General features: G+C 37.4%; 1 protein-coding gene across 1 annotated transcript in view; it reads left to right on the top strand.

Annotated features, from left to right (window-relative positions):
• ABCA13 (ATP binding cassette subfamily A member 13) overlaps window positions 1-16328 on the top strand; it is a 173327-nt gene that overhangs the window by 72805 nt on the left and 84194 nt on the right. Inside the window, exons 30-35 of the mRNA XM_063399467.1 lie at window positions 186-372; window positions 1255-1473; window positions 3752-3948; window positions 4681-4838; window positions 5232-5462; window positions 10968-11058. Coding sequence (XP_063255537.1) covers window positions 186-372; window positions 1255-1473; window positions 3752-3948; window positions 4681-4838; window positions 5232-5462; window positions 10968-11058 — 1083 coding nt within the window. The remainder of the gene's footprint in view (window positions 1-185; window positions 373-1254; window positions 1474-3751; window positions 3949-4680; window positions 4839-5231; window positions 5463-10967; window positions 11059-16328) is intronic.

Below are 16328 nucleotides of genomic sequence, written 5' to 3'. Positions count from 1 at the left end.
AAGTCTTAGAAAATATTAATTGGTATGGTATCTTTCATTTCAGTGTAGTTTGTGTCAGTTCAGACCATTTGAACATCTGTTCAAGGTTTTGGTAAATGATAGCAGAAGTTATTTTGAGATTGCTTTTTTACACACACATGTTTAGATTCAGCAACCTGCTTGTTCTGCTACTCTTCCCCACACAGACCTGGCACCTCAGAGCTGGAAAGTCCCTTGCCCTGAAGGAACTTCCATTGGTGTCGTGCTGCTGTCCCTCACCAAAGAGCACCTGGATGGTCAGAAGGCTGCTGTTAAAGATCTCAACCTCACTTTCCATAAGGGCCAGATAACAGCACTCTTGGGACCTAATGGAGCTGGAAAGACAACAGTTATGTAAGTCTGACTTTTAATGATGTTACTGTCCCCTCTGATCTCTGCTATGCTTTTTCAATTTAAAATTCTGTGAACTATTTGCTATGCCTTTCCCCCCCCGCCAAAAAAATATTTGATAAAGTCCTCAAAGCACATGGAAAGTGAAGGTCGTATATCTACGACAAAAGGAATGTCATGAGTAGAGAACTGAGTTCTCTGTGCCACTTAAACCATGATGTGGTATCTCAAGAACAGCTTAAGTAGGACTTGGGCATGTCTGGTTGTGAAGCTGAACACATCTTGAAGGAGTGTTCCTTTCTGGTAGTCTGTATGTACTCATCACAGGGGGAATGTGGAGTTTTATGGTGTTTTTGTCCCTAGAGATTGCAGGGGACTTCTTTCTTGGCAGTTGACCAGACATGGAAGTAATGAAATGAAAAATGACCTTTACAAATGTCTCAACTAAGAAGTTTGGTTCTACCTTTATGTTAGTTATAATCAGCTTTCATTAAGCCAGTGGTGCAGGATGGGACCTAAGTGGGAAGTACTCCTCACAGAATACCCATGTGAAGAAGGAAACAATCACCCGTTAGATTTAGTAGGGAAAAAAAAAAAATGTTCTGGGAAAAGGGAAATGGAGAACTCCTGAGATCATGTTCAAAAAACAAAACAGAAAACCCACCAACAAACCAACCAACCAAAAACCCCCACCAAACCTATAAAGCCTAAAAATATAGCTAAACCAACCCCCAAAATTAGTGATATTTCCAAAACTGTACTCAACTGAATTGATGCTCTAAGGATGGTGAAACCTGCCTCAGGATATATAAGTGATGAGGTAATTGCACATTATCTTGCTGAATTTCTTTTTTTTTTTTTTTTTTTTTTCTTTTCTTATATCAGCTCCCTGTTGACTGGTCTGTATCCACCGAGCTCTGGCACCATAATTGTTGATGGGAAGGACATACGGACTGAGCTGGCTGCCATCAGGGCAGAGCTGGGGGTGTGCCCCCAGTACGATGTGCTCTTCAACACGCTGACGGCGCGGGAGCACCTCCTGCTTTACGGGTCCGTGAAGGCGCCCGGGTGGACAAAGGAACAGCTCAATCAAAGAGTCAGTGGGTACGTTTTCCTTCCATTTCTTGAAATCTGTCAAGTAAATTGGTAATGGCTATTGCAAGCCACCCAAATAAAAAAAGAGAAAATGCAAAACTTGCAAGAAGAAAACAGTGGAAACTGTAGGGTTTTGTTAGTTTTTATCACATTTCATGTCCTGAAATCGTGACTTGAAAATAGATTTCCTAGTTTCTAACTCTTAGTTGAATATATTTGTAGTAGAACTGTTTAAAAACCTGGTATACAGAACCATCAAACAATGATGTTTTCATTGGAGTGGATTCTTGTAGAAATTGCAGTGTTCCACATCATCCTGCCTGTCTTACCTCTATCCTTGCTGGAGAAGCAAGTATGTTGAAAGAAAACTGTTGTGCTTGCCCTGAGTTTTAGATAAATCAGCAAAATTACTTTATATATGTATTATCTGTATTCCCTCACCTGCAGCGGAGAGGTTAGAGAACCAGAAAATCCAGGTGAAGGCTGTGTTTGTTACAATCTTTTTAAGTAGGCCACCTCATTTTCCTTTGCCAAATCCAGCCTTGAAATGTTTTCAATAAATGAGGAGGTTTAAAAATGAAAAATCCAATAGGATAAACCAGCCAGAGCTCTGACATGAGCTCAGAGGATTTGGCATTTGTCAGGTTAAAAACATTTTCTAGTGCTTTTGTGCTGATCCTGCTTTGATATAGGACTAGATCTTATTTTTGCCTAGTGTATATTAAACTAACTAGTAAACTGTACAAGCTGAGATGTGGTTCATTAATAACAAACTGCATTTATTCTATTTCAGGAATAAAAGGTATGCTTTTCAAACAGTGTGGCAGTGTAAATAGTTCCTGTTTACCTTCTGATTCATGCTAGACTCTGTAAAGGGCTGGGCATTTCTATGCTTCAATGGAAATAAATGTCAAGGTGATGGGACTTCTCCCTAAGTGTACAATCAGGCATATGCAGAGGCATGTGTTGCAAAGTGGTTTTCCATTTTGATAGTTCTTTTTGGTAACTATCATAAAAACCTGTTACTTTTAAATTTTGATCTGAACAAACTCAGGTGTGGGACATTGTTCTCCCCAGAAACAACAGAATTCCTTCTGTAGAGCTACAGAGACAAAACAAATTTAGTAAATAGTTGAAAATTGATGAAAAATAATATTCTGTGTCTTCTGGTACTTAGACTGCTGAATTGTAATTCTAGCAGCAGTCTGTCATACTAATGGCACATAAGGACACTTAGAACTCTGCAGGCCTTGCTACTAAGAACAATTATTTTTAAAGGCAACAAATGCTTTTAAAGAATTCAGAGAAATTAGAAAAGAATAAAACAAATGCTTTTTAGTAACCAAAAAAAGTGGGCTTCCAAATAGATTAAGAATAACTTTCTTCACTGTATCTATAGATACAGTGTATCTATATGTGTCTATAGAACAGCTATTGAAACCTGTTTTCTTAAAAATGAGAAATTGTCTCAGGGTAAATGGCGTGGCTTACAGACTGTATATTCTCCAAAATGATTCAAGACTTTAGCTTAGGACTGTTGAGCCTTCTGTCTTACTTGCCAAGCTGATAGCAGCTGAAAGCTCTTAGTACAGTGACTGGATGCTCAGTGTGACGAAAAATAAGTTAAAGGCCTTATAGTGTTGCCTTTATTAACCATGTTTCCATACCATGCTCAGATGAAAGATCAGCATGAGAGCGCAAGGGCTGAATTGGAAACATCTGTGAGATATCTCCCAGTCCTTAACACAGGAATTAGATTAGTTTTGATTAGATAGCATTATTCAACCCAGGGATCACTAATTACTAATTGGTTTATTTCACAAACACGTCTTCTAAAAAAAAAAAAAAAAAGTGGTATTACCTTATTTACTTCAAATGACTACACATCTCCTAAAATCTCAGGCATCTCGAGCGCTCTTTAAGTAGTTTGCAAAACCTGAAACGCTGCTTGCATTATGAAACTAGCAGTCTTTATCATTATTTAAAAGGGCTGTAATCTGGAGCTTGCTGAAGTTGTTGGACAAACTAGTTTTTATTTTATTAGCTTTACTTTTTTTTCTTTACAATACTTATTTAGAATCTGTACATCTGGTGATGATAAGCATTTATGAGAGATGTTTTTTTCCAATTTGTTTTTGACCCCAAATTATACAATCAGTTGGAGGTTTTTTTGGAGTAATTTTATCAGTTTCCATTTACAGTGACTTTTCAGTAGTTCTCTGAGCCGACAGAATGTGACTAGAAAAACATTTTCAAAATTGCTTCTGTTTCTGTACTCCTGTTTCAGAGCTCTGGAAGATGTGGATTTATCCCAACATCAGTACAAACCTGTTGGAGCCCTTTCTGGGGGAATGAAAAGAAGGCTGTCAATTGCCATCTCCTTCATTGGAAACTCAAAGACAGTTGTTCTGGATGAGCCCACCAGTGGAGTAGATCCATGTTCTCGCCGTAGTATCTGGGATGTTCTTCTGAAGTACAAAGCCGGTACAAAGTTTATGCACATAATTTGCTTTTTATTATATTTTCTGGGTTTTTTTCTTTAATAAATTTAAACTGGATAGTCAAAGTGTAGTCAAAATATTATCAGAAGCTAAATACGTTATTTTCTGAGGAAACATTAAGCTGGACTTGGTATTTTTAAGGGCATTACAAGAATTATCTGCTATTGTACAGAAAGACTCCCAATCTAAAAAAAGACTGAGCTTAGTTCTATATCCTGTCCTGAAGTTTCTCCCCTCTCTTCAGTTTCTCAAAATTACTTTCTGGTTTCCATTTCCTGTTTTGTATATACCTGTATATAGATGCTTATCTACTTTTATGAAAATATGTTCATCAGTCAATCTGCTGCACTAATGCTGAAATTGATTGTGGGAAGCAAACTCTTCAGCTAGTGAGCACTCAATTAGCTGTAATAACTCACATTGAATTATCCACTGAGACACACTGATGCTATGTTGTTTTAAGGAATTTTTTAAGCTTTTATAACAGCTGGAGATTCTAAAGCCTTAATACTGTTTGCTATGTATAAAATAAGGCAAAGCAAGTTTAGAAGTGAATCTAACCTAATTTGTAATTCTGACGGCAGATTTTGTTCGTGTCCTGTAGTTAAGATTTGGAAGAGTCCTGAAAACATGTTTCCTTAAGACTAAAGGACCCTTGTGAGGGGTTTCCCCAGAAACCAGGTTTTGTAGACACGTAGCAATGTTTCTCCTGCAGGCTGCACGCTGATCTTTACCACTCACCATCTTGATGAGGCCGAGGTGCTCAGTGACCGCATTGCCATCCTGCAACGGGGCCAGCTGAGGTGCTGTGGTTCTCCCTCTTATCTCAGGGAGACATATGGCCAGGGACACAGTCTAACACTCATAAAAAAGGTATGTTAAGAATGTACTGTACTGAACTGGAGACTGCCTGCCAAATATATTTTAAGGGAGATGTATGCCCTTGCCAAGGAAGGACAATATGTGTTATAGATTATTAGAGAAACAGCAAAACATGTTTTTATCAGCTTCCTTGGTTGTTTTGGGTGGGTGATATTATTATTGCTATTTAGATGGGCACAATAGCATCTTTGAAAATGGTGGATATCAGTATTTAGCTGAAAAGGGGCTATTCTCACTGTCCTTTATTCCTGGGAGGTAATCTCTGTATCCCAGATGTGATGCAGTTTCATCAGTGGAATTTTTCCTGCATGAATTCTGATATTAAGACCAATACTTCTAGTAATATTTAACTATTTCTACATTATTATCTTTCTTTCTTCATAGCCCTCTGTGTTTGAAATCCAAGACCCTAAGCACATTGTTCAGGTCACATCTCTGGTACAGACCCACATTCCAGAAGCCTTCTTGAAAGAGAACAGTGGGACTGAGCTGACCTACGTGATACCAGAAAAGGCAGATAAGACCTCTTTTAAAGGTCTTTTCCAAGCTTTAGATCAAAGCCTTCAGCATCTACATGTGACTGGCTATGGCATTTCTGACACAACTCTAGAAGAGGTACTTGTTGTTTTTCTGTGTAATGACATTTTCTTGGTTAGAGAATCTTGATTGTATCTTTTATATTGCAAAATTTCTGCTGAGAAGCATGTTTCCAAGAAACAGAAAAAAAAAGGCAAACAAACAAAACCTCCCAATGGTGAAATCTATACTTTATAGTTTTGCTCTGCTGTTAATTTCAACACCCACTCTACTATTGTATTTTTTTTTTTTAATTTCAAGTATCTAATTTGATGGCTGATGAATTGTATAACCCTTAATTGTTTACATTAACTTAAGGGAAATGTAATGTGTCATTGACTTTGAGAGCCAGCGTTGTCCTGAATCCATAACATTGGAATAAGCTTTGAACTTTCGAGTCTGGTGGTTCAGCTCAGGTGGTTCTTTGGACAGAAAAAAATTGCTAAGAATACTTTCCAACTTACTAGTTCTGAAGCTTAGGACTTAGACAAACTGTGTGATGAAACATATATAAAGAATATTTTCCACCTATACTGAAAGAGAAAGTCTGATATATGTATTCATGAACATATATACGCACATATATATGTACATGTATGTGTGTGTATATACTAAAGAGGAAGAGACTCTCTTATCACTCTCTTACTACTCTTCATCTAGCTTATTACTCTAAATGTAGCTCTGTGTAAATAGCCATGTAAGCAAGAGCTTTTTTCCCTTGGAATCTTTTTATCCCATCTATAATTTCTGAATAACAAGATTCCTTAAACCAGCATTATCCAAGTACTGTACTATAAATCCTTTAGAATTTTTTTTTTTACTTCAAGTGGTGATAGGAGAGTAATGTCTCCTATCATACATTGTTTACAAGTTTAATAAATGTTATTTAATGTTATGAAGTAAAATACATTCCTGTGATACAAGTCTATGAGGCAAGTCAAAAATTTATTGAAAAGTTTGTATTTTCTTATATAAGATGATTAACATGGTATAAGGAATAATATTGTTCATTGCCAAATATTACAGATTTGGAGGTAATGTATGTATTGAGAATATTTTTGGGTTCCATCCCCATGGGATAACACAAGACTTGTCAGGACTGACATGCAGGAAGTAAATTTGAAATTGTCATGGATATGAGTAACATTCCTCAGTGAGCTGAATCTTTGACTCAGTTGAGAGCTTGCTTTTAGCTGTTTTGTGAAGGGGAAGTTTAAAAACATCTTTAAATGTGGTATTAGATATTCATGTATCATTCTTCAGCTTGAAGATTTAATGCATTAATTTGGGCTGATTTTTGTCATCTCTGCATCTCATCATTAGTTGTCATTACAATCTCAATTCTCTATTCTCTCATCAAAAGCCTTTTTGCATTGAGAACTAAAAGGATAGTACATAATAGCACTATTTAATCTATTTAAGCAATTCAATCTGAAAACAAAGGACCATGACCTTAAAGGAAAAAATGTTATCATTTTTTTTTCCTTTCTTTTTGTTCTCTTATACACTCACCATTATTCTTTTTCATTCTGAGGGACCCTCATACTCTCTAAAAATCATATTCACTGAGGGAAAATTGACTTCTATTCATATTTCAAAGGAATCTTGAAGTTCTAAGAAATCAATTTGTGACACCTTTATTATCTCACTAACATATTTGCTGAAATTTAGGCTTTAGATATATTTTCAAAACATTTGTATTTGTGTATTTTATAATATGCATAATCCAAAGTGCTGGTAGAACCAAAAGGAGAATAGAAAGGTAGTTAATTAAATTAAGCATATACTAGGAGTTCTCTGGGGGGTGCTGTTTCAATTTCTGGCAACTCTGGAGATTTCAAAGCTTATTGCATTCTTGCTTTTGTTTGAGGAGAGAGCAAAATGATTGTAACATCTTTTCAAAATAAGATGTTTCAAAATTTGTTAATTGAGTACTGCTTTCAAATTCTTTTCCTTGAAATGACCTGAGAGCTTGCATGAAAACTTTCCAGGAAAAGCCATATACCTCCTTGAAATGATGTGCATCTTCTAGTGAGCTTCAGGGTGCTCCAACAACTTCTGGTGATGGCACAATCACATTAATCTATTTCACTGTAGCATTGTCATTTGGCCAGACTTGTTTCCTCAAGGACAAAAACACTTTTTACCCTTGAAAAGGACAAGTCCTTGGTCAGATATAGACTTGCTAGTCAAAAGAGAAATTAAACAGAATTTTACAGAATATTCTGCGTTGGAGGGGACCCAAAAGGGTCATCAAGTCCAGGTCTCAAGAGAATCGCCCAAATGGGGATTGAACCCACAACCTTGCTGTCATTAACACTGTACTGACTAACTGAGCCAGCAGGAATTTTTAAGGCATGTGAGGAAAGGATGTTCTGCTAAGGTTGAGAATACACCTCCATTTAGGCACAGCAAGAATATACTGTCTCTTTGCTATGGTGCCTAAACCTGACATGTCCTAGATGTGTGTGTTTCAGAGAGTACTCACTTTGTTAATAGTATTGCTAGGCTAATACTACTTCTGTCCACAATATCTGATGCAACATCATGTAAATTATCACCTCTTCTGTACAATATAGTCCCTAATGATTCCCATTCTTAAGAGGATGTTTGAAAACTGCATACCATGGGGAGGACTGGTATGCAATGGTATCAGAGTATGTGTCAATGAATGAATGTGTCAATGAATGAATGTGTCAATGAATGAATGTGTCAATGAATGAATGTGTCAATGTCAATAGCCATAGGATGTATTACAAAAGCATTTGATGGGTTTGTTCCTTTTTTTCTTTAAGGTATAGCTACATTCTCTCTACAGCGACATTACAGAGATTAAATAAGAAAATGTGTCTGCAGCTATTTTGACCCTGAAGTAAACACATGCAGGCAGCATTTTGTAGTGTAGGCGTTGTCCTACCCACAGAGGTGCAGTTACTTTGTGGTTTCCCCAAGAGGCTGACACACCTGAAGGACAGGATGTCATCTGGAGGGAGCTAGACAGGATCAAGAATTGGGCCCATGGGAGGTTTAAAAAGATCAAATGCAAGGTGCTGCACCTGGGTCTGGGCAATCCCCAGTACCAGCTCAGTCTGGGGGATGAACAAATCCAGAGCAGCCCTGCCCAGAAGTGCTTGGGGATGCTGGTGGGTGAGAGGCTGGACATGACCCAGCAGTGGACACTCACAGCCCAGAGAGCCAAACGTGTCCTGGGCTGCATCCAAAGCAGCGTGGGCAGCAGGGCCAGGGAGGGAATTTTGTCCCTTTGCTCTGCTGAGACCCCACCTGCAGGGCTGCATCCAGCTCTGGGGGCCCCAGCACACAGGGACCTGTCAGAGTGAGTCCAGAGGAGGCCACCAAGGTGAACAGAGGGCTGGAGAACCTCTCCCATGAGGAAAGGCTGAGAGACTTGGGATTGTTCAGCTGGAAGAGGTGAAGGCTTTGAGGTGATTGTGGCATTCTAGTACCTGAGGGGAGCCTATGAGACAGAGAGGGACTTTTTACAAGAGCATGCAATGACAGGACAAAGGGGAGTCAGTTTAAATTAGACATTCAGAAGAAATTCTGTTTTGAGAGGGTGGTGAGACACTGGAACAGGTTGTCCAGAGAAGCTGTGGATGTCCCATCCTTGGAAGTGTTCAAGACTAGGATGCATGGAGTTCTGAGGAATCATGTCTAGTGGAAGGCATTGTCCACCGCAGAGCAGTTGAAACTAGATGATCTTAGAGGTCCCTTCAAAGTCAGGATATTCAGTGATTCTGTGATTCAGTTATTACAGTTTAGTTAGGTTTTCTTGACAGAAATTAGTGTTCAGAGCCATCAGCAAGCAGGTTCAAGAAAACAAATTAGAATGTGGCTTTAGGCTGTCAGGATCTGCCTCCAGGGTCTAATACAAATATCAGGACAGAAATTTCTCGCCTTGAAGTTGTTAATGGCCAAAGTTGTTCCCTGAAAGCTGGCAGGTAACAAATGCAATCAATAACCACTGTTAAATGGCAATTATATTGACTCAGCAAAATATGGTTTTTGTAACAGTCAGACCTTAGAAAGTCAAGAAATATCCTTCAAGAGCTATAAAGTACTTCACATTGACTGGTTTTTATTGTCTATTGTATGAGCTCCTTGGAAACAAGGAATTTTGTGTTATAGCTGATATCAGTTTTGTTTGTGGGAAGAAATAAATGGTTTCTTAATGATTTCTGAAAGTTGCACTGTGGGTATAATCTGCCTTGCAGCTCAACCCAAACAGAGAGGAAAGAGCAAAAGAAAACTTTCATCAAAACAAAGCAAAACTTGGTTTTTCTTTTTCTGTTTAATTTGAGATGCTCATGGCACCTTTATTTTCTGTTAATTTTTCTTTTTTTGTTTTTATCTGAGGTTCTTAGATCACTGTTTAAATTGCAGTTCAGGTTAAGATAAGAAAATGTTAATTGTCTTTGTAGCCTGAGCTTACAAGAAGTGGGGAGTGTGTGAATAAGGCTCACTATGAAAGCCATTCCAAGCTTCTGCAAGGCTGAGGTACAAATAAATGAAATACATATCTCTGAAATTCAATGGGCTTTGTGCGGACAGATCTGTGAAACAGGTTTAAGCAAGAAATAGTAGGTTGGATACCAATCTGTTCGGCAAAGTGTATATACCATTTGAATAGACATTGTGACTGTGAAGTTGGTGAATTCTGCTGGGTTTTTATAATTTTAACTATAAGTCCCTTCTGACATGTGTTCCCCTACTTAAGAAAATTCAATCCTTTCAGTTTCAGTCTAGTGCATATTTTTAGATTGTTGCTTTTATAAAAAAATAATTTCAGTTTTTCTCATGGCAATATTAGGTAACCGGATCCTATCATCTCTACCCAATTTGGGGTATGAACACTAATATTTTGCTACAAAACACACATTGTTGCCCAGTCCTCTCTGTAGTATTAGTTTTACAAGATTTTTTTCACCTTGTCTGTCTCTGATTGCCTTGTTCTTTAGGTGTCTTTCAGTAACATTATTGTTTATGTGCTTGCACATATCTGGGAACTTTTCCTGAGTGTCCCTAGACACTGTGAATTCCCTGGAATCTGTAGATTCTTGGTCCTGTACAATTTTGTAACTAGATTTAGCTGCACTAGTACAACTAGAACTCTTTGGTAACAGTTGTAGTTGTGCCCACAGATTTCTAGCTGGAACATCAGAAGAGAGTTAAGCTGTTTCCTTGGTAAAAATTGCAGTAACTGAGCTCCAACACATACCATGGTTTAGGAGTATAAAAAGTCAATCAAGGGCAGACAGTACTGAAAAATCTTTGCAGATATTAGTGCTCATCAGTCAGCAATGTTTTTCATAGGTGCTTTTGCATCTATTGACATTGATTTCATTGCCCTTATCCCCAAGATTTTCACTGGAGAGCTTGACTAATTTTATAGCTATATTCCAGCATGGTGGTTACAGTAGTCAGTAGTAATTTCTGACAGTCTGGATGGTTTAGGATATATATATATATATATATAATAGTTTGAGAAAATGGATTCTAAAATACCTTTTCCTACTTTCATGAAAGGTTTTTCTGAAGCTGCTGCAGGACTCAGAGAAGATGCCCCATGTTCCACAGGCACCCCACCTGGACCATAAAAACGGTGCTGAATCAGTCTGTAAGTAAAAAGTGATGTTTACAAATGATGCTTCTGAAGCAACTAGATTTTATAAAGATCAAAAATGCAAATGTAAGCATGCACAAAGTTCCCAGAGTTGAGGAATGCACAAGGAAAAGGAGAAAACTGCTTGCTACCATCTGGTAGTAATTCCTTTTTTTGTGTGTCTGCCTTGGATAGTAGCTTTTTATATGTCTGCTGTGATTGACCTCTATCACTTCACAGTCATCTTCCCACCCTTCTGTGTACATGCACACAAGCATTCTATTGCTGCACAGGCACTGGCTTACTGCTTCATACCAGTCCCTGGAAACTAATTATCCTCTTTGTCTCATACTGAAAATGGAGAAATATTGCAGATGTATACCACATATAAAAAATCCCTAAGCTTTTAGAAAAGTACATTCATGTTCATTCATGTACAATTCAAAAGAAAAATAAAAGCTGGTTCCCCTTGTAGTAGGAGATCATTCGTCTTCTTAAGTGGCATGTTATTTTAGGTTCCTTTACATTCCTGTTTTAAAGAAAAACCTTTCATACTTTCTCTTTTTCTGCCCTGCAAGCCTGGGAGGAGGTCCTTGTGAACACTTCTGAAAACTCAGGAAGATTTTTCTCTTTTAAAAATTCATTTTATAAGAAAAATCACTAATCATCACTAATGATCTTTACAAAATCTGAGACTCAAGCTCTCTAATGTCAGTGTCCATCAAGCAGATGAATGTTTTCACATTGGCTCTGGGATTTTCATGCTCTTATACTTATCACGTTTCTTTCTATTTGAAGATTGACATTTAAATTATAGTTTTCTTTGGTTAGATGTCAAGTACTTTGTTCTATGTGCAGTGCTTTTCATTTTGTTTCTATAAAGTACAGGAAAAGGGAAGTCCTGAAACCAGGGCCTCTATTAATTACATGGAAGCTGGACAGAGCAACACAGAGCACAACCAATATGGTGAAATCATACATTCTCCCCTTTATACCCTGAAATGGCCGGTTAAATACAATTTCAGATAATTTACAGTTGCACGTGTTTTCTAATTGGTATTCAGTGTGAAAAAGAATGCAAACAATCTCAGTCTAAGGTAGCTGCCATAATTTCACTATAAATGTCCTATCTAATACATACACACACCTTTATCTAAATTTTAACTGCGCCACAGGCTTATCTACTTCTACACAGGCCCAAACCTGGGCCCCAGTTTGGGATAGCTCAATTCTCATTCCAAAATACCTCATGTCCATGTTCTCTAAGAAATTCTGTTATGAAGTCCTGATCTGCGGACCTTTAATGTTGCCACAACAGAAATAACAATTTTTAGCCAAGCTTTCTTTATTTGTTAAGATAAATTCAATTTGATCTGCCACTAATAAGTAATCATTGCCAATAATGGTGGCCTGAGGTGAGACCTTTTCTCACAAAATGCAAGCTTGAATAGGTGACCTTTTCCAGAGGATTTGTTTGCTGGGCTATTCCAGTCCCTCTTGAATCAGTGAACATGTAAGTGTATAAAACTAAAATTACCTCATTAAGAAAATAAAATTGCCACTTCTGTCAGTGATGAGAATGAGACTTCTATGCAAAATTGTGTTTTGAATATCCCTTTTTTTATAACAGTCAATTTATTTCTTCAAGACTCAGCTAGGACATCTGAACTAGTTTCAAATCATAACAATCTCTCTTCTCCACATTGCATTTTCATTAAAGAGTAAGATTTACAGTTCCTTAAGTAATTAAGACAGTATATTCTACCTAAGAACTTGATATACTTTCCCATCCGCATCTCAAAATGTATAAAGTAGTATTTGTTCAAGTTATTACATTAATACAGAACTGAGTAATCAAAGACTGTATTTTTTCAGCCTGATAAATTATAACAAGAATATGTGATGATAATGCCGTTTCTTTGGGGATGAGAGTACTGGAAAATTGTCATTCGTTGCAGATGACTGTCATTCATCATTAGGGACAGCTGTGAAGTGTAGGCATAAGGGATCAGGGAAATGGTCATGAAAGGTATCCATCATTGTCAAGGTTAACCAGAATACTCCATGGGCAATAGCTTGACTTGTATAACTGTCTTTGAAAGCAGGTTCAAAGGCAGTCAAACTTTCTGTTGTCAAAGTACTCAAATGAATTTTCAAAACCCCCTGGAGCAAGCAGCTGGGATTATTGAGGAGACCAGAGGATGCTGTTATTTGATTTGTAAAACAATCTGGACTAGTGAGACACTTTCACAAAGCACATATCTGAGTTCAGGCAGGGCTGTTGTCTATCCTTTACTGCTGCTGAGCCAATGAGGTGTCAGGATTGTGCAGAAACCAAAATGTTGTCTAGTGTTTCTCAGACTAGGAGGCGCAGCAGAGAGGTGTGTGTCTTTTCTTAAATGAAACAGCAGAAAATCACTACACAATTTAGGCCGATGACCAATGCCAAAAACATGCAAGGGACATTATTTCAGCAAAATATAGCAGTATCTCACTGAATTCAGAGCTGAGATAATTTCTAGTTGTGTTTTACAGTGTCTGAGTGTACTGTGTCTGATTGGAATTGAGTTAAATTTCTTCATAGCAACCTTTAGGGTGCTGTGTTTTGGATTTGTGACTGAAACAGTGTTGATAACACACCAGTGTTTGGGCTCTCACTGATTAGTAGTATTTACAGTGCCAAGGCTCTCTCTTTTCCCATTTCCCTGCTGTGAGTAAGGTGAGGATGAGAAAGGGAGTGTCAGGGAACACGACCTGGACAGATGAACTAAATTGACCAGAGAGTTATTCAGTGTCACAGAGTGACATGCTTGGCAATAAAAGCTTTTTTTAGGAGGCAGCTATTGCTGGCAGTGACTGACCATGTCTGCTTGTGGGAGGTGGTGTGAGTGATTGCTTTTGCATTATCTGTGTTGGATTTCTTTGGTTTGTAGGGGTATTTTTGGTTGTTTTGGGGTTTTTTTGGTTTTTTTTTTGTTGTTGTTGTTTGTTTGTTTTGGGTTTATTTTCTTTTTCCTTTACTGCTTAAACTGCCTGTATCCTGACCCACAATTTTGCTCACTTTCTTTTTTTCCTATTCTCTTCCCCATCCTGCTGGAGGAGGGGGAGAATGGGCAAGTAGCCTTTTGGTGCTTGGTTGCTGCTTAAGGTCAGCAACGAAAATAATGTAAAATAAACTCAGAATTATTTGAACATTTCTAAATGCAAATGTTAAAAGAAAGTAGCAGTCTTTTAATTAAATTAATTGTAACAGTTTTACTACTGGTAGTTTTAAAGATGCAAAGCACATTGTAATATCTAGCAGTTTGTTTCCTTGTGGACAGTTTTCTCAAAATTTTTGTTTTATTCTAATGAAAAAACCTTAGACTAAAACTCACCTTTTTGTGACAACAGTTAAAATTTTGTTTTTAAGTCAGGAGTGACTGTGTGTGCAGACATAGTGCATGCATATATTATAATGCAGTCATGTGTTATTTTCTGAACAGTTGAAGCACACAATAGTTACTGTTTTGTAGATGTATAGAGAAAACACAAAAAATGGTTAGACTGAGCTTTGCAATGACTGTTTGACAAGACCACTGAAGCCAAATAACCTAGAGAAAATGGAGAAACCAACTCTGTGGAGGCCAACAAAATTATCATAATCCACAGCAGGCAGTATATAGACAGAAATAACTAGGAGAGCTAAGGGCAAGTCCAAGAGGTGGGTAGCTAACCATAGATAAATGACAAAATAATCTTAACATATGCAAAAGCAGGTAATAGGCTAGTTAGTGGTTTCATTGGCTCGTTCAGGAACCAGTATTGTTGAATTAGGATATCAGATTTGCCAAAGAGACAAATTATTTCACTTTTTAGCATTTATTATCTTAGAAATTTCTGGGATATACCAACTTTGGATCTAGTCCCTTCTGGCAGTAAACTACAGTGGGAGCCCCTGAGGTATAGTGAAACTAAACTGTAAAAAATTAGAAATTGATTCATTATATTTTTGCACACAGTAATACATAACATTTGAAATTTCTTGCCATATAATGCTACAGAGACTAAGAGTATTGCGGTATGTTTAAAAAAGCCTAAGAATGGTTATTAATGGATGCGTAATATGGACCGCTATGGTAACAGAAGTGCTATTAAAGTTTATATGCCTTTGAACTTCTTGGATAAGTTAGCCTCTGAAAGTGTGGGTGTGGAAGCAGGTTGATGCATAACTACTTTTTAACATTGTTTAACTCTTTCTCTGAAGCAGCTGGTGTTAGCCATTTTGAACCACATTGGGCCAAATGTGACATTTCTCCTTTTAGGATTGGTGAGATCAACGATATAAGGTACTCATAAAGCTCATCTAAAAGCTAATTTACTAAGAAATTGTAGCTGACAAAAAGCAGTCATTAATAGTGAAACAGCAAAATGAAGAACTTTTGTGAATTTCAGCTGGATTTCAACTCTGCCTTTTAATTATCTTTGTGAGTGATGCTGAAGTAAACACAACTTTGCTGATGAAAAAAAAGGACAACTGCAGAAATATGATAAGTAAGACCAGTCCGAAGGACTCATTTGGGTCACTTAAAAAGCAGAATCCATTCTAAATAAAGAGTATTTTAATGAAGCCAAATGCTAGGCATGTCCATGTAATGGGGAGTAATATCCTGGAAAACACTGATTCTGAGTTATCTGCTGATCCTGGTAGAGAAGCATTTTAAGACAGCTAAGGTGATTTATACTTGAGCTTAATGCACAAAATTATGCAAAGAGGTCATTTTGACTATCCATTCAAAATTGATGAGACTGATGCTACAATACTAGTACAACCATTTTGTGCACATTTTTAAGTTTGAATGACTTTAGGGAGAAATAGAGAATTCAGAAAGCGAGCAGAGAAGAATTAATATTGGTGGCTGGCAGTAAAGTCCTTATAAAGGCACCATCAGGGCTCCTTTAACATAGTTTATAAAAATAATATAGAGAAGTGGTTTGCTAAAAGATCCTATTTTTCTTTTTTTAATGCATGGAGGATATTGTCTGCTAAAGCAGAAAGAAAGCAAATAGCTGTAATCTAAAGACATGCAAAAGCTAATTAGCAGTTGGAGTGATTCTAGCCAGGGAAGTAGGTTGCTTCTCCTCGTGCATTTGACACAAGGCTTGGGTCTTTGCAGAAAATATGCTGTAGTAAAGGGTGTTATTGATTTCTACACATGAGCAACAGAGTGGAATTTGATGTCTGTTGGTAGGTGATCGAGTGGTTTCTTCTATTGTTAAACAGTATCCTTTAATCCTTTATGACA

The sequence above is a fragment of the Prinia subflava genome, chromosome 1, assembly GCF_021018805.1.
Source record: "Prinia subflava isolate CZ2003 ecotype Zambia chromosome 1, Cam_Psub_1.2, whole genome shotgun sequence".
Lineage (NCBI taxonomy): Eukaryota > Metazoa > Chordata > Aves > Passeriformes > Cisticolidae > Prinia > Prinia subflava.
The sequence above is the reverse complement of the archived record's forward strand: the minus strand, read 5'-3'. Positions and strand labels throughout refer to the sequence as shown.